The sequence below is a fragment of the Gekko japonicus genome, unplaced genomic scaffold (assembly GCF_001447785.1).
Source record: "Gekko japonicus isolate JY-2015 unplaced genomic scaffold, Gekko_japonicus_V1.1 scaffold3701, whole genome shotgun sequence".
Lineage (NCBI taxonomy): Eukaryota > Metazoa > Chordata > Lepidosauria > Squamata > Gekkonidae > Gekko > Gekko japonicus.
Window position 1 is genome coordinate 41342 of NW_015165348.1, and position 18560 is coordinate 59901.

The following is an 18560-nucleotide window of genomic DNA, read 5'->3' on the forward strand; positions in this document are numbered from 1 at the left end:
ATCCGTGGCGACCAGCCAGACCCAGCACAGTTGGTCTTAAAGGTGCCACTGAACTCAAACTTTGTTCTGTTGCTTTAGACCAACATGGCTACCCACCTGAATCTAGAAGAATGATGTTCCTGATCATGGCAAACTAGGAAGACATGGCAAAATGGCATGTTCCTGTGCACTTACCCCAAGGACAAAAAAAGGATAGCAGCTATTAATCACTGGCCCATTTGTTATTTTTGTGAACATTTCATATGTTGGAAATTCTGTCCGTAATAAAACATTTACCATAAATTGTTTGCCTGTGTTTTTCAAAACCAGAATTATTATCCAACCTAGTTTAAATCAATTTGGATTAAAAATGTACATTCAAAGGGGAAAGTGCTTCTGTGGGATGCAAACAATAGCAGCAAATATGCTCTATATCTCCAAAGGGTTAACAAATAAAGATATTTTCCCTACCAAAATGCAGCATGAATTTTGTCATATTTCCTCTGAAAACTGAAATCGCTATGTAAAACAACTGAGGGCTATAACGACTATCGGACATTAGTTAACTGTTTTCTACCTTTCTATTTACTAATTGGAATTCTTCTCTTACAGGATTAAAACCAACCGAGGGATGGGTTCATTTTCTGCCAGTGAAACTGCACACAGGAGAAGGGCTGGGCCTCCTCTTCTCCTGCACTGTAACCCTGGTGCCGATTGACAGTGTTACACCTTTCTAAGACCATTGAATATAATGGACTTACAAGGATGTAACTCTGCTCAGGATGGCATGGTGAGTCTCCCAAGTAGCTATTATTGTTATTTTTAAATTACTTAGAAGATTGAAACCCCCATGAAAGTTTCTTTTAGTAGAGATCAGTGTCATTATGATTTCAAACGTTTTGCAGTGCCTTTATCCTGATTTTTATTATAGTTAGTTACTTGCAGGTTTTAGTTTGTAATCCACCTTGGGTCCCTTTGGGGAGAAAGGTAGAGTGGAAGTAAAGTTAAAAAAAAAGTAACAGTGTGATTGCATATCTAGGATTAGCAAAACAAATAAATAAAAAATCCTAGCAGCTCAGAGAGCTGTCAAGCGTGCGGCATGGGAGGTGAAGGGTGGGCCTGGTTAGGGGTGGCCAGATGTCCTTATTTTTGGAGAGCTGTTCTCTGAAATGTCCACGTTCTGCTTCTGTTCAGTGCAATCAGTTGAAGTGGCTAACAGTTATAATCCTAAAAACACTTTAAGGAGAGTAAATCCCATGGCGTCGACTTCAGTAGGATTCTGAGCAGACCTGTTTAAGATGAAATAGCACTGTTGATTACTGCACAGTTACAGGCTACCCTGAGCAACCTATAATAGGAAGAGGGCCTGCTAAAGTTAAGGCTTTTGAGGGCAACTGATGTGAATAAGCCACAAGAAAGGAGAGCTGGCAGGAGGGGCCTTGAAAAGTCCCCCAAAAGTAGTCAGCACTTGGATAGCAGAGAGAGGGTGAGATGCATTTTTATTCAAACTATAGTTTAAATCTACATCTGTGAACGTAAATTAGCATATGCAATTATCTTGCAAATAAGGTAAAGGTAAAGGTTCCCTTGCTCGAAAGCCAGTCGAATCCGACTCTAGGGTTGCGGTGCTCATCTCCGTTTCAAAGCCGAAGAGCCAGCGCTGTCCGAAGACGTTTCCGTGGTCATGTGGCCGGCATGACTAAACACCAAGGCGCACGGAACGCTGTTACCTTCCCACCGAAGTGGTCCCTATTTATCTACTTGCAATTTCTTGCTTTCGAACTGCTAGGTTGGCAGGAGCTGGAACTAGAGACAGGAGCTCACCCCGTCTTGCAGCACCCGGGTCTTGAACTGCTGAACTACTGACCTTCCACAGCCTGCAGTTCAGCGTCTTAACCACTTGAGCCACCGCAGCTCCTATCTTGCAAATACTGTTCTCTTTTTTGGTCACCCTAGGCCTGGTTAGGCTCCCACAGTGGACTGATATGTCAGGAAGGAAAGTTGTAGTCCAGGAAAATTATGCAAGTTGTAAGCTAGGCAAGTGCATATTTATTTATTTAGTACATTTTTACCCGGCACATCTTCCAAGGAGCTCAGGGCATCAAACATGGTTCCCTCCCTCCCCTCCTCCATTGTGTCAGCCCCTTGAAGTAGGCTAGGCTGAAAGAATAACTAGTTTGCTGAGATCACCCAGAGAGTCATGGTGAGCAGGTGAGTGTGGACTTGAACCCGAGTCTCTTAAATTGTAGAGATTGTGCACCCCTCTCAACTGCCGGTGTGTGTATGCCAGTAACAAGTATGCATGAATAGGAGTCACTGAGACACAGGTTGTTTTGTTCTGCTACCAAAAACATTTCAAGCTATCTGCTTCCCAGCAGTAGAGTACTTGGCTAGGGAAAAGGCAGTACCAAAGAATTTGTATTATCCTGACCTGTTACTCCTTTAAGTTTGTCTAATTATTGGAATAGGCTGGTGGTGTTACGTTAATGATGATTGAATGTAAAGGCTTGCTTTGAACGTGCAACTAATTGTTCATCTTGAGAAGCTCTCATCAGTATTCTGAATGTTAATATGATAAAAAAAATGACGTTAAATAAAGAATTTGATTTAAAAACAAAAATAAAAAAAACAACCACAACAATAATATCGGTTGGGGAGGGGGGATACCTTATAGGAAGAGAGTAGGATTTCAGTCGTCCTTTCCCCTACCTTCCCCCCGCTCCGAGTCTCTCGCTTCTAGCTACAGGGCCACAGGCGATGCTGTCGCCATAGTAACGGCACAGAGTTGCCAAAGGTGGAACTCGGGCGTATGCGTACGAAGTTCCTCCACGGATCGCTAACAGGAACGGACGAGTTCCGGCTGACGGAGAACACAGGTGGGGGGGAGGGTGTGAACGGGCTACGGGCAGTTTCCGGGGCTTATAGGAGCTGCGGGTGCGCTAGGAGAAGCCAGGAAACAGCGGATCTTCTCCCTTTTCCTCTCCCCACCTCTTCCGTCAGTGGTAGAGCCGGTGGTGGGCACCTTCGGTCCTCGGCAACACCAAGGCGGATGTTTCTGTAGACATAAACTCCCATTCTCAGCTAGAAGGTCCGTTCCGGGGTGGTGTCGGAGTGAACAGGGTGGGAATATAAAGGGATGTAAAATGGGGAGGGGTTACGTTATAAGAGCCTTGCTGGATCGTCGTGCCAAATTCTGTTTCCAACCGTAGATAAGGGGGGAATACTTCAGGAAAGCCCTCGAGCAAGATACCAAGGCAATGGCGTTTTCCAGCAACTCTGATTCAGAGGTATACTGCCGTTGTACGTGAAGGTTCCATTTCTAAATAGCCGATGACGGATCCATTAACGAAAAGAGCTGCCTAAGCCAATGGCTGTTATCGTGTGGCATTGTATGTGTTAAGTGCCACAGACTTTAGGAGGGTGTGGTGGTGGTGATGATGAAGCAAGGAAGGTAGTGAAAGGAAATCTAGTGGATTGGGGAAAATAGTCAGAAGAGATGCTCAGATTTAAGTGCTATTGGGGGTGAGATTACTGTGTGAACGGTATTTGGCAAAAGAAACATGCTCTAGCATGACGGTTGGAAATAAATAACTGGGGTTATGGTCAGACTCTTTGGATACATTAATTTTACACTTTTAAGAAGTCTTTTGCATATTTATTGCTTTTTGTTGGGTAGGCAGGGCTGAAACATTACTACCAGTGAATATCTCTTCCATGACTGAGATGGTGTATAACAAAATATGAGTCCAGTAGCACCTTAAAGACCAATAGATTTCTCCAGGGTATAAGCTTTCATGTGTCACTTTGTCAGATACCCTCATTAGGTGGCATATGAGTGTGCCCTTTTTCCCTGCATATTGACCAGAAGTGCAGTCCCATGCAGAGTTAATCCAGTCTAAGGTCATTGAGTTAGATTGGAGTAACTAAGCAAAGGACTGCAGTGGAGGTATCCAATGTTTTCATCTCACATGGATCAGTGTTCCATCTAGGTGCTTGCTTATATAAACTAAATTTTATTCCAACACTGGAGAAAGTCCTCATATTCTAAGCACAAGTGTTTTATTTGAGAGATACTTTTTGAGTTTAAGGTGATAAAAACTCTTTCAGACTCTTAAGTGATATAATCTAATTTTTAGGTTTACCTGCAACCATTAGTCATTAGGATTCCTTTTTTTTTTAGCACATGGATAAGATGAGTTGAAGTCAGGAATTTTTTATTTACCAGGGCTTGTGACTCACCTCCACTCCATCACCTGGTGAGTAACTGTCATTTTGTTTACCCACCTTTCTCTACTTTGATTTCTTTATATCCCATTTATAATTAAACTGAATCTTGAGCATTCTGTAACCATAATGAGATATGGGAGTTGTGCTTGGAAGTTATTAATGAGCATACAGTGAAATGTCTGGAGTGTGTACTACTAAGCTTTCACCATGGAAGGATTTTAAAAAATGTTTTTGATAGTGTTTTATTGTGTATATATAATGTACTTAAATTTGCAGCCTTAAATGCATATATGTCTTATAGATGGCAGTGATGTAGGTGGCAGGGATAAATCACATTGGAAGTAGAATTCAGCACTTGAAAAATAACTGAAACTCCACAGCATTCAATTAAGCGCTTGTTTTGCTGTCCTGGCAGATCTTTGGATCTGTCAGTTACGTAAATATAAACTGTTAATGATTGGCAAGGTTATTACACACTGCTTTTTCCTCCCTTCAGGTCTGGCATAGACGCGTAGGGCAAAAACTTCTCTTTGCAGTGCATGGACGGAAAGCCAATGCGCAGGTAAGATGCAAAATGAGAAATTATCTGAGCAGACATTGGTTCTGCTCAGCCAGTACTGTAAGCTGAAATCCTTTGCACTGGAAGGTAGACAGAAAGCTAATTCCATTTGATACAGAAAGTAATTGCAGTGGCTGCATTTGGAAGGTGGTGATGAAAAGTACCATCAAGTTGCAACTGACTTATGGCGACCCCTCATGGGGTTTTCAAGGCAAGAGACGAACAGAGGTGGTTTGCCATTGTCTTCCTCTGCATAGCAGCCTTGGTGGTCGCCTATTCAGGTACTAACCAGAGCCGACCCTGCTTAGCTTCCGAGATCTGACAAGATCAGGCTAGCCTGGGCCATCCAGGTCAGGGTGAATTAGAAAGATACTCTCAACCAGTTAGGAGTTCCTAGAGCTGTGCTATTGGTTCCCAATGACCAATTGGGATATTTTCTGGCTAGTGCTGTGTGATGATCTAGAAGCTAGTTGACCATGGCTGTGGTAGCAGTAAGAGCTCTTGCCCTTTGAAAGAGAGGACACAGATTGTGTTCCCTTTCCGTGAGGTGCAGAGGTCCCATCCCCATTCCTAGAAAACTTGAGAGGGATCCGTTTTCATTTTAGCTGGATGGGTGGGAGAAGAACTTGCCATCTTGCCCCGATGAACGACTTGAGAACTCTGTGGAGTACCCTTGCATGCTCCCAGGGGTTCATGGAGACCTGTCTGAGAAACTGTTTTATCTTACAACATAGGCTACCTGGCAAGGCATAGTCTTGTATGCAAGATTGTGAGCTGCTATCAAAAGATATTGGCAGGTGAACACAAAACAATCTGGTGGAAGCCTGCATAGAATCCATTACGATATCCTGTCTGAGCCTTACGAAGTCTAGGAACCAACTGTATGAGCTCTGGTGAATTTATTTTTTATTTATTATCAAATTTATACCCCGCCCTCCCCGCAAAGCAGGCTCAGGGCGGCTTCCAAATGCCATAAATACAGGCTTAAAACATACAATAATTAAAACACAACAGTTAAAAACGATACAAAGCAAAGTGCTGGCAGCAGTTAAAGATTCACTTAGACGGAATGCTTTCAAATGGATTTCCAACTATCTGAAAGTGCTTAGATGTTCTTCTGCTCGTCGACTTTTATGGCAGCTGCTCAATGGTAAAGTTACGGGCCGGGTGCTACAGCAGTGGTGGCCCCTAATTAAATGCCTGGTGGAAGAGCTCCATCCTGCAGGCCCTGTGGAACTGTGAGAGGTCCCGCAGGGCCCTAATCTCCTCTGGGAGCTAATTCCACCAGGTAGGGGCCACCACCAAAAAGTTCCCGGCCCTGGTAGCAGTTAACCTGGCCTCCCTCGGGCCAGGGAGGGTCAGCCGGTTTTGAGACCCAGACCATAGTGCTCTCTGGGGTATATATGGGGAAAGGCGGTCCCGTAGGTATATTGGACCCCGGCCATATAGGGCTTTAAAGGTAAGAACCAGCACCTTGAAGCAGATTCGGTATGCTATTGGCAGCCAGTGCAGTGTCCTCAGCACAGGCCGGATGTGCTCCCATCTAGGGAGACCCATCAGCAGCCTGGCCGTGGCATTCTGCACTAGCTGTAGCTTCTAAATCCACGACAAAGGCAGCCCCATGTAGAGAGCGTTACAGTAGTCTAGTCTCGAGGTGACCATCGCATGGATCACTGTAGCCAGGTCAGGATGGTCAAGGAAGGGAACTAACTGCTTAATCAACCTAAGATGATAAAAGGCCGACTTAGCAGTGGCCGCTACCTGGACCTCCATGGTAAGGGAGGGATCCAGGAGCACTCCCAAACTCCGAACCTCCGACGCTGGGCATGCCCCATTTTGTCAGAAGTCTGTATGGCGCAATATGAGTGTTCTGCTACCAGTAATCAGCTGAACTTCCCAGTTTTTTCTGTTGTGTTAATTTGAGGGTAGAAGAGGTGTAGGCTTTTTCTTTGCCTTGTGAGCAGAAATTGTTGTTAGAAACAGCAAACATTCCTAGGAGTTCTCATGAGCTTTGTCATTTTTAAGATAATTAGTAATCCTTTTACAAAAATACATTCGAAGCTATGGGAAAGCAGGCATACAAATTAGCTGTTCCATTCTTTTCACTTTCTTAAATGAACTGCTTTTGCAAGAACAGCTGACAAGATAGGAAGGCAAATGTATATATATATACACACATATATACATATAGAACTGGTTTTGATTATTGGGGAGCAATCTTTCATTAAATATTGCCCAAATTAAAAGGTTTCAAATATATCTGATACGTGACGTCACTAAGAATGCCATTATATGCTAGCAAGTGAATCATGGGCTTATTAAATGCTTAACTGTTGTCATTCGTACTAGACAAAAGGCATGGTTTTTGAAACTGGCAACATGCCCATCAAAATATCATGTGGAAATACAACGCTGTCTGGGAGGCAGACAGGTTAACCAATATCACCTGAGCAGTGGTCTGTTATCTGATACATGCTGCAATCCTCAGCACGCGTACCTGGGAGTAAACCCTATTGATCATCGCGGGATTTGCTTCTAAGCAGACATGCATAGGATTGGGTGCTGATGAAGCACTGTTGAAACTGTTTCAGCCAGAGATAAAGCAGTATGAAACTGAACATGTTCTATCGCTGGCATCTCACACTGCTGACAATGAGTCATTTGTACATTTTTGTCACAAAATGCGCTAGAGGAGCTGTGATTGCTCTGGCACACTGTTGGATGTGGTAGCTTTTTCATTCCGTTTCTAATTTGTAGGCAAAGTCACTGGACATAAGCAAAATCACTGGACAGGTAGTGTAGCGTGAGGGCTGGCTTTATGAAGCATTTTTTGCTGATGTTCTAAAACGCCTAGCTTGTAAGGGTTTTGGAAGTTACTCTCTCATCATCAGTTCTCTTAGCATCAGCTAAAACTGCTAACCTTCCTATTGGTTCATTTTGGTTTCTTAGGGTCTGGGATATAGCAGTAATGGTGAAATTGGCATTTCAGATTTTGTCTCATGGGATTAGCTAAACACCAGATATTCTTTGCTGAATGGCATCTTTCTTGCAAAGGAAACTGCCTCTCAGCAGGGAGCAGTTGAATGTACTTCCTTCTGAGTTAGAATCATAGAAGTGGAAGGGGTCATACAGGCCATCTAGTCTCATCCCCTGCTCAATGCAGGATCATCCTAAAGGATCCCTGACCAGTGTTCATCCAAACACTGCTTGAAGACTGCCCTTGTGACTATGACAGTGACATAGTTGTGTGACTATGATTTTATCTCCAATTTTCATCTCATTTGTCAAAAGTATAATGCCATTTTTCCCCCCCAAGGTGGGTTTTATTGCCAGTTTTTCTTGCACTGTTATCCATTTGGTATTTTACCCCTTGGCATATTAAACAATATTTAATTTAGAACAAATTCTAGGAGTTATGCTGAGGAGTTAAGCCCCTTTCCACATAGGTAACAACGGTCCATATGAAATTGCTTCACAATAAGACTCTCCCAGATCAAGAACAACTTTGTGCCTGAGACTACCTGAACTTAATAACCTTAACTTCAGAGTCTGGTGGATTCTTGAGCTGTTAGCTGAGACATTCATGTGCTTCCTTTCTCTCAGAATATGGGCATTGCTTCAGAAAAAAGAGAAGCCCCTTTGGTTGCTGTGGAAAGGAAATGGCAGAATCCTTCCATCTCCCCTGATAGTCATAGATTAGCTATGGTCTTGTCTGTGGTGCTCTTCCTGGACTAGCAGGGACACTTGGTTTTGTTAGATGCATAGGAGTGCAAGGCTCCTGTATTTCTGATAGTTGCATAGACAAGGGAATTTTGGAAGGTGCAGCGCATCATGTTATTACGGCGAGAAAAGCTGCACTGAACCCGATGCATCTTGTCATCCTGTGGTCATCTGTTTCTAAATTGTAGGGTGATGTCAGTACAAACACAGCAGAGAGAGAGAGAGAAAGGTGTTTTTGTGACGACAACCCGTTCCTGACGTATGCATTACTCAGATGCACCACTTCTGACCCGTGCGGTGATTTTAATCAGAGCCTTGTAAAAATGCTGCCTGCATTGCTCAGATGGCTGCCTCTTCGATGCTTGTGATAACGGGCAGGGAGCGTGCATAGCCAAGTGCAGCACTGCATAGGATGCATATGATTTGGGGCTTTGCGGTGGGTGGGTGTTTCAAATTCCCACTGCCCTTTTTTCCAGTGCCTGGCCTCCGTTTTTCATGCCTGTTCTCCATCCATGCATTTAAGGATGGGCTGTAATCCCAGAGTGTCTGAGTAACTGAGTGAGTCTCTCTCTCTTTCTCTCTCTCTCTCTCTGCATATATAATTTCTCTCCAGTCTCCCACTTGGCTCTCAGGAGCCACTTGTCTGCAAATGGGGGGGGGGGGGGGGGGTTACCCACAGCTTAGCAAGTCAAAGTCCAAGGCTGGAAATCTTGTGCACTTACAGAATTCTGTGTGCTTAATATGGACAGGTGCCGTTAACTTAGCCATCACTGCGATTGACAGTATCTTCTTAAATTTGTGTTTCTGAATTCTCAGTCTCCAGTATGTAAAAGTCAATTAGCTGCTCCTTTTCCGTTCTGGAGAGATGGGCCTATAAGGAGTTGTTCCCAACAGGATGAGTCAGGCTCTGCACATGAAGTGGAATTTTCCTACTTTCCTCCTCCTGCTGCACACACTGCTGCACCCTCCACGGGTGTATTTGTATAGGGCTACATGCAATGTGGGGGGTATGCAATGGCAGAGGGAAGCAGTGGAAACTCCCCTCTTGCTGGTGGAAAACAAGCACTGAATAAATCCCAGTGCTGTTAAAATCTGTCATATTAGTCCTTCTGAAAGACCTTGGTACAGACTAAAATGCAATATGCCGAGCTACCATCTCTTCCATCATGGCCTGTACCCAAAGTTGTCCCCCAGTCAGAATGGCTTTTGGCCCAACCAGAGCATGCTTATTTGGAGGTTAAGTGCGACTGAGTTCTATGGGACTCATTCCACATTCGATATTGTTGTTGTTGTTGTTGTTGTTGTTATTTAAAATTGCTAATTGCCCTGTCCCAGTTTATGTTGGGCTCCGGGCAATGTACAAGGGGGCGTAATGCCCTTAAAATATACAAAACAGTAAAATTCAATCTACAATTTGATAAAAGCTAAGAGAACCAGAATAAAAAGATCCGGTATGGCATCCTGTAAATTTTCTGTCCCAATTCTGGACTCCCTGGCCATTTTCTGGGGAGAGGGAACTCAAAGCACAAAAATGTGTATGGGGGGTGGGGTGGAAGGGTGCCAGCCAAGTAAAGATTGCAGCTTTGTTTTCAGGGCTGCATGTACTTCTGTACCCATGCAATCCAGCTTCTATGCTAAGAAGTATGGAGTTCTGCAACCCACGTACATCTTGAAAAACAGTCTGTTTGCATAGTTTTGTTTTATTGGGTGTTTATATATCTGGTACTGTTGGTCAGGGGGAGCTATGCCGGACATGGCCTTGCCCCAGCTGCTGGAAATCTTACTCAGTTGCTGAACTGGCACTCAGATTTAGAGCACTTCTTCAGAGCCATAAGAAATGTAGTTTGGAGAAAGAAAATCTGATTCTCAGGGCTCTGGATTCTGTGCTTTTGCAGAACTGCAACACTCAGGCTTACTGATTGTATTGCTACCTTTGGCTTTGTTTAGGAACACAGTGTCAGTGGTTAAGGGGACATGTTTTGAGTTCCTTGCATGTCCTTCCTTTAACCACTAAAAGTACTTTACCGTGCAAGGAGACATGGATTAGCTGATCACTGTTAGTGGAGATCTGAAAGTGTGTGATTTTCAGCTGCAGCGGAGGGTATAAAATATAATTTATGTAGCACTTCTGTTTACAAAATTTGTATGCCACCTTTTCTCCCCAATCAGGGCCATCAAGGTGGCTAACAGTTAAAATAGTATCACAGTACCATAAAAACAGTTGAAACACAACTAAAATATACATAGAAAGCAGATAATTTATTTATTTTTGTTTATTTATTTATTTCTATTTCTATCCCGCCTTGCCTGACGAGCAGGCTCAAGGCGGTTAAAACAGTTAATTAAAACTTGGGGCAAGGAGGAGAGATCCAGGGAATGCCAGATGAAAACAAAAACGCTTTCACTTACTGGTGGAAGACCGTGACAGAATGGGGCAGATGAATATCCCTGGAGGAAGAGTGCCATAATTTTGGTGCTACAAGTGAGAAGGTCCTTTCTTGGGTTGCTGCCCGGCTAATCTCAGAAGATCGGCACACCCCAAGGAGGGGACTTGGAAGGTGACCTTCAGATATGCCTCAGCCACATAGTGCATTAAAAGTCAACACCAGCACCTTGAGTTGGACTCTGAAACTGATCCAGGATCAGTGGGACAAGACTGGAGCGATGTGGCCCCTATGACCCACTCCGGCCAATATCCTAGCTGCAGTGTTCTGTACCAGTTGAAGTTTCTGAGCGCTTTTCAAGGGCAGCCCACATACAGCACACTGCAGTAATCTAATCTAGATATTACCAGGGCATGCTCCACAGCGGCCAGATGTTTTCTGTCCAGGAAACCGCAGCTGGCTTGAGAAAAGGCACTCCTAGCCATAGTTGCCAGCAGCAGCAGACCTGGGTCCTGATGGGCTCCCCAGCTATGCACCTGTTCTTTCAAGGAAAGTGCAACCCTATCCAGAACAGGTGAAATCTTAAATTCTGGGGGAGGCCTTCTGTTCACCAGTAGCACTTCCATCTGTTAAAGATTACGTAGACAATAGAAGACAACAACAGGCACTCTTATCCATGTGCTTGTTAACCTTCTCCCAAAAAAACCCAACAACACCCAAACCCTCCAAAAGGCTGGTGAGGCAGCATTTCTCTTTGCAGAAGCCATGCTGATTTCCCCCTCCTGTGGAGAGAGGGAGGCATTCTAAATCAACAGCCTTTCACATTGTATAGCACAGAGCATGGATTCTTCTGAGCCTTATTACAGGTTCCCACTACTAGTGATTAGTAATGGCAATGTTCAACTACTACTGTTCTTTCCCAGTATTCAGCAATTGCAGGGACTTGCTGGGGATATTCTATGTTGCACTTAACTTAGAGTGAGAGGGAGGCTTGTAGGCCAGAGGCTAGGTCTTTGCTTCAACACAGAGCATACCCCAGACTCCCCCCCCCCCAATGTGCTGGAGTTGTGTGGTACTAATCAGGGTGGTAAGAGTCCCCTGAGCATAGAAAATAGGAAAAACTCTTTGTTGCTCTGAAAAGGGAGCATGAATGGGTGGGAAATGTGCCTTTTTCATGGACTTTCTTAAGACAGCTACTATGGTGACTAGAGTGTTTTACTAGAACTGGGAACATGTAGGCTCAAATCCCCAGTCTGCCATGAAGCTTTCTTGGTGGCCTTGGGCTAGTCACTCTTTCTTTCAGCCGAACTACCCTGACATGATTATTGTGTGGGTAAACTGGAGGAAGGGAGAAACCATGTATGCCGCTCTGAGCTCTTCTGGGTAAGAGCAGGATAAAAACGTAACAGAGAGCAGGCTCTCTTATCTGTTTAAAATATTTGTATGCCCACATTTCTGACAAAAGCAAGCAAGAAATTCCTGTTAAGACCTTTACAAAACATAAACTAAAATAATAACCATGCATGAACATAATGTGTGCGTATTAAAACATTTCCTAGTCCTAGAAATAACAAAGCTGACCATTTGAGAAGGTTCACTAATTGTAATTCTCAGGATGTAATATGCCCCTGCATTTCCTTAGATAGAGGTCAGACCTCTAGATCATTAAGAATGAGAATTATTGAGCACATGTGTCAAATCTGCAGAGGTATTCATGGGACTCCTTTAACAGAACATTTCCAAAACAAATCTTAATTCTGTTTTGGATATAAATTTCTTTGATCTTGAGGAAGTTTCATTTAACCTCCTGAAATATTTATAAATAAATATACACAAACAACACAGACACTTCTATGATGGGAGGTGTTTTGGATTTATACTCTTGATATAGTGTGTCCAAGAGGTCTTAATGACAAATCGGAATGGTCAGTGTTTTTATAAATAATTAGCTACTATTTTTTCTTAGTAGGGTTTCTTTAAGATCATGATTTAAAATACTGTTGCCTGCAACAGCTGTAAGTCATTAGCACCAACACTTTATCTAGTCATGGGATTGTTTTCACTCATCACCATTTTATGCATTGCTATCTACAGCAGCGAATGTCTTTGTTCAGTCAAGGTAATTTTTTTTCCCCATTTCAAAAAGGTATTATTGAAGTTAAAGTCATAATGCAATCACCAAAGATGTAACAAAGCATCAGAAATCCCTAAGGCAAAGGATCCATATCCACTGTAGAATACAAAAGTCAGCAGGTATTGTCTGTTAACTTGAAGTTTTCTGACAAGCCATTCTAGCAGGAGTAAGATATAATAAAATAAATGAATAAATCCACTAAAATGTGTTAAAGAGTTGGTTGGTTAATTGATTATTATTTATATTCTTCCTTATATTAATTATATGCATAAATGTTTCATAAGATTGGATTTTGATACATGATTGTATCTAGTAGAATTTTAGTTTTTACTGTTGCACACAACATGTAATGTTATCTTCTTCTCAGATTTGTGTGGCAAAATATGAACCACATATTTGATCTCCAGTTAATGTGAAGGTTTAAAATGAACTGAAGAAGATCACTTTTCAAAACCAGTAGTTCCCAGGAACTTGTCCTTTGCATCTTATGTAACCTTCAAAGGTTTATTTAAGAGGTGTTTTGGATATTGTCACATACTACTTACAGCATTGTTACTTTGGATTTCTGCGTTCATCACATGAAAAATATATATACACATTATGTTTATGTGTGGTTATTGTTTTAGTTTACATTTTGTAGTTTACATCTTAGCTGTGTAGTTTCTGTCTTGCTTCCTTTTTTACTGGGACCTCTCTTTCTCCTCTTCTGTTTTTGCATTTCTCACAGACCAGTTGGGAGCCAAGGCAAGCAACAGCAAGAATTAAACAATTTTATTTCATTGACTAAATAAACTCACCTCCTGGGTCTCAGATCAAAATCTCTTGGGAGCCGAACAGATTGGCTGCCCTGTTGGACAATTAGAACAAAATCCACAGAATTGTCAAGAAAAAACCCCAATTAAAGTTCACCAAGGAGCATGTGAGGTTTCAAGTTGTAGGGAACTGTTACTCAGACAGATGCTTGGGTGGGGGGGAGGTCAAAGTATCGCTGAAGGGTGGGGTGACAAAATCTCTCTTCCCTGACTTGTTTCACTCTCTTAAGATGGAAATAGGGGAGGTTCCTGCAGGCTGAATAAGATAAACAGCCAAGCAGCTGTATTAAAACAACTGGCTTTTTCAGTGCCATGCCAGTATATAGTCTGAAAATTCTCTGTGTTATAAAACCTAACAGATTTGTCCTATCTGCATGAAATTTGGTAGGGTGAATGCAAGGATCACACTGTCCGCAGCTTGTTTTCCTGGCTGGTTAAATCTCAGTCATCAGTTTCTTTTGTTGCCATCCCATTTTATGTTGAAAATTCAGTGACGTTCTAAAGATGGGGGTCTGTCCTTCACCTCTGGTTTGGCGAAAAACCTCTTGCGTTTTTCGAAAATGGTGAGGTTTTAGAATTTCGTTTAAAGCGCGTAGTCATCTGTTTGCAAATTGTGCAACGCTTGTTGAATAGGGCGTCTGGAGTTAGGAACAAGAAGGGGACGGTTGCTGGCAAATGCAGCCGGTGTCTGACTGGCAAATTTAGCCTTCAAGGCAGACCCTCACCCCGAAAGTAAAATGGCTGTTGCTGGACTGCGCAGCCTTTCAGAAACCAGTCAGTGAGGGGAAAGAGGCAGCGGTTGGATTGCTTTGTGGAAGGGAAGGGAAAGGTTGGGCGCTGTTGTGTGAATCCTTTTTCTGCCAGCGCTGGAGCTGGGGACCTTGGACATACAGGTTTGCGGACAAGAGGAGACTTGCTGTGAGCAAAGGGGGCTGCGAATATTGGAGACCGGTCTGAGGATGTGTTTGAGCCAGCAGAAGAGCTGTTTACAAGAAGGCGTTGAGCAAGGGCCACGGATAGGCAGACACTGCAACAGCTAATGACTCTTGCAGCAGGCCTTGCGGCCACATCCTTCCAGCTGTGAGAGGCCCCAGTTCTGGAAGCAGTCAGGGCAGAATATCTTCAGCAGAGTTTGGGGAAAGGAGTCTCCTTACTGTCAAGTGAGTGCTGTGCCTTCTAAAGGCAGCCTCAGTTTAGGTTCACCACGGTTGCTGTTCCCGGGCCCAGGGGTGGTTACGTCCAGGCTTCGGTCTGTTCCTCATAAGGCAGATAATGCCTATCAGAGTGCCTGGATTCAGGAGGGACCAAAGACAGAGGAGATTCAGAGGAGGTTCATGCTCCATATCTTCTGTTCCAGAGTCCTCACTGGGGCTGCCCAGTCCTTCTGGCCCCGCATGGACTCTTGGTTTCCCTGGCGTGAGTGCAAGACATAGATGCTGCCACTGCTGTATGCATTTGTGTGATGACAGGAGTATGGTGTGTATGGGTGTGTGTGAGAAAAAGAGACAGTTCATATCAATCAAATCCTATCTTCCACCAGAAACTACACCCGAGAATACATGGTCAAGATTTTACCAATAGTTTGCAGATTATACCAAGCAATCAACATAATCATCTAGAGTTTGTTAAGGGGCTTTTATTGTATAAATATGATATACTTGCAAGCGGCATTGGTAAAGTTATAAGGTGAATCACACAAATTTATGATAAAGTAGGCATTATTATCGGGTGTGTGTGAGAAAAAGAGACAATTCACACCAATCAAATCCTGTCTTCCACCAGAAACTACACTCGAGAATACATGGTCAAGGTTTTACCAATAGTTTGCAGATTATACCAAGCAATCAACATAATCATCTAGAGTTTGTTAAGGGGCTTTTATTGTATAAATATGATACACTTGCAAGCGGCATTGGTAAAGTTATAAGGTGAATCACACAAATTTATGATAAAGTAGGCATTATTATGTTATTCAAGAAACTGAAAGTGAATTTCCCCCCCTTTATGTTTGTTATGTTATGTTGAATTTTTTTTAAAAAACGTTGGAAAAAATCAGATCATATCTTCCAGCCCTTGTCTGGAAACTGGGAGTCATGTTTCCAGCCTCTCTCTGCCTGTGGCAGACTCCTGTGGCTTTGCACCCACCTGTGGTTTTTGTGCTCTGACCGTCAGCCTTGTCCTCCTTCCCCAGGTGTGCCAGTAATCGAGCAGGCGAAACCGGAATGGACGTCACAAGCCGCTGCACTCTCGGAGATCCCAACAAGCTGCCGGAAGGGGTCCCGCAGCCCGCTCGCATGCCTTACATCTCGGACAAGCACCCGCGGCAGACGCTGGAGGTCATCAACCTGCTGCGGAAGCACCGGGAGCTGTGCGATGTGGTGTTGGTCGTGGGGGCCAAGAAGATCTACGCCCACCGGGTGATCCTGTCGGCCTGCAGCCCCTACTTCCGAGCCATGTTCACAGGGGAGTTGGCGGAGAGTCGGCAGACCGAGGTGGTGATCAGAGACATTGACGAAAGGGCCATGGAGCTGCTGATTGATTTTGCATACACTTCTCAGATCACGGTTGAAGAGGGGAATGTCCAGACCTTACTGCCAGCCGCCTGCCTTCTCCAGCTAGCCGAGATCCAGGAAGCCTGTTGTGAATTCCTGAAAAGACAGTTGGACCCGTCCAATTGCCTCGGCATCCGGGCATTTGCCGATACCCACTCCTGCCGGGAACTGCTGAGAATCGCTGACAAGTTCACGCAGCATAACTTTCAAGAGGTGAGTGGCCCCAATCTGCACGTGCAGCAGAGTGAGGTGGTAGGATTGGACTGAACCATTGCAGATTTCAGGGGTTTTTTTTGGGGGGGGGGAATTGCTCTTTTGAATGTTCTTCTACGTGGTAGAGCTGTCTGCAAGTATAAAACCAGCACAGCAGGGCTAGAAATTTTCTCAGTGTTTTGTTTTGATTTTTTCCAGAAAGCTTTTAAAATGTGGCCAACCATTTAAAAACGACGTCTCCCGTCTGCACTCTGAAGTGGTGCAGTCCAGACTCCTTGCTCTGCCACCTTTTCTGTGCGCTCTGCCACCTCCCCTGTACCATATGATCCTACCTTTGTTCAGACTCATGAAGTTGTGTGCTTTCTGTGCATTACTAAAAGCTATTAACCGGCTGTGCCCCTGTGCCATAAAATCTTTATTCTACCTGTCTACCAGAGTTATACCACTTCAGTCTCTTGTATGGGTAAACCTTGCAACAAAGGTTTGTGTTTGTATTTTAGAGAGATCCTGGGGGTGGTTAATCTCTAATTTGCAGAGCAGCCCTTAAGAATTCCTCGAGTGTTAAAAGTTGTATGGGCTTGACTGGCGTACAGATTGCCTGTGGATTGCTTCCAGCAGTGTAGCTTGATACCTTCAGTTAGGCAGCTTAGCATGGAATCATTCTAACCATGCAGATAATACTTATCTGAAGTTGAAGACCCTCTCCTTGTGCCGGGATTAGCCTGCTGTGAGCAGGGCACACTGCTCCATGTAATGCAGGCCTACCAAACTTGGGTTTTACCAAGCCATGTATGGTAGCCCGTCAGATGTTTGACAACCAGTATCAGACAAACAGACCAGAAAAGTAGGATATTTTATCAGGGTGATGAAGGGCCAGAATATATGTCTGGTGGACCGCACTTGGCTTGGTGGGTCATAAATATGTGGCCAGTATAATGTTCCAACCCATGCAAAAATAAAACTCGTCTAAACTCTAGAGGAAAAAGTTTAGACTCAAAATTAATTTATTTTAAAAAAAAAACTTAGAAGAGGAGATTGGATTTATACCCCCATCCTTCACTAGGAGTCTCAGAGCGGCTTACAAACTCCTTTCCCCTCCCCTCCCCACAACAGACACCCCGTGAGGTAGGCGGGCCTGAGAGAGCTCTTTCAAGAACTGCTCTTGAGAGAACAGCTCTGACAGAACTATGGCTTGCCCAAGGTCATCCAGCAGCTGCGAGTGGAGGAGTGGGGAATCAAACCTGGTTCTCCCAGATTAGAATCCGTGCGCTTAACCACTACACCAAACTGGCTCTTTTTGTATTAAAATAATACAAAAATCCTTTTTGTATTAAAATATTCCAGTGACAAACCCAAGCACTATGGAGTCTGAATCTGATCTTGAGTGCTTAACCATAGATCTTTGCAGGGATCTCCTTGCCCCTCCCTGTCTTGTATCCTCAAATGCACGACTTGTAGAGTGATCTGAGGAGGTGACTTCAGTGAGTGATTACGATAGCTTCTGCACTCACCCACCCTGCATAAAGTGAAAATTTACTTACAGATGAAGAAGTAACCTGGTTCTTATTCTAGTCTCTCTTTTTCTGTTGTTATTGCTAGAACTCAGTGATCAATTAGTACTAAAAAACATAACAGCGTTCTGTTCATGGTGTGGAGCAGATATTCTCAAGAAATTCGGTTGACTATCACGTATTGGTGCGCTGGATTACTTCAGCAGCACCGAAGGGTGTTTTGTTGTGGTCTTAGTTAACAATTATGAGGTTGAACTGTAGTTATATAACTGTATCTAAGGGAATCGCCGGCCGCAGCAATTTTGGCTCTGCAGGCACACATTACAGTGTCTCGGCCACCTTTTCCCCCTTTCCCTTTTTTGACAAGTTGGGAAGACAGAGCTTGCCTGTCGAACAGTCGATTGCCCGCTTGGTTCTAGTTGATTTAGGTGGGATCCAGACCTGCATAACTTGTGACCCGCTAAGTCAA

At 43.8% G+C, this 18560-nt stretch overlaps 1 protein-coding gene across 2 annotated transcripts in view; it reads left to right on the forward strand.

Moving 5' to 3' along the window:
- The first annotated feature begins 2873 nt into the window (after positions 1–2873).
- Positions 2874–18560, forward strand: part of KLHL20 (kelch like family member 20) — a 38270-nt gene continuing 22583 nt past the window's right edge. Inside the window, exons 1-4 of one of the 2 annotated variants that reach the window (XM_015410576.1) lie at positions 2874–3266; positions 4160–4235; positions 4703–4768; positions 16007–16580. In XM_015410576.1, the coding sequence (XP_015266062.1) occupies positions 4746–4768; positions 16007–16580 (597 nt within the window). In that variant the 5' untranslated portion in view covers positions 2874–3266; positions 4160–4235; positions 4703–4745. The remainder of the gene's footprint in view (positions 3267–4159; positions 4236–4702; positions 4769–16006; positions 16581–18560) is intronic. The other variant, XM_015410577.1, reaches the window with a different exon arrangement.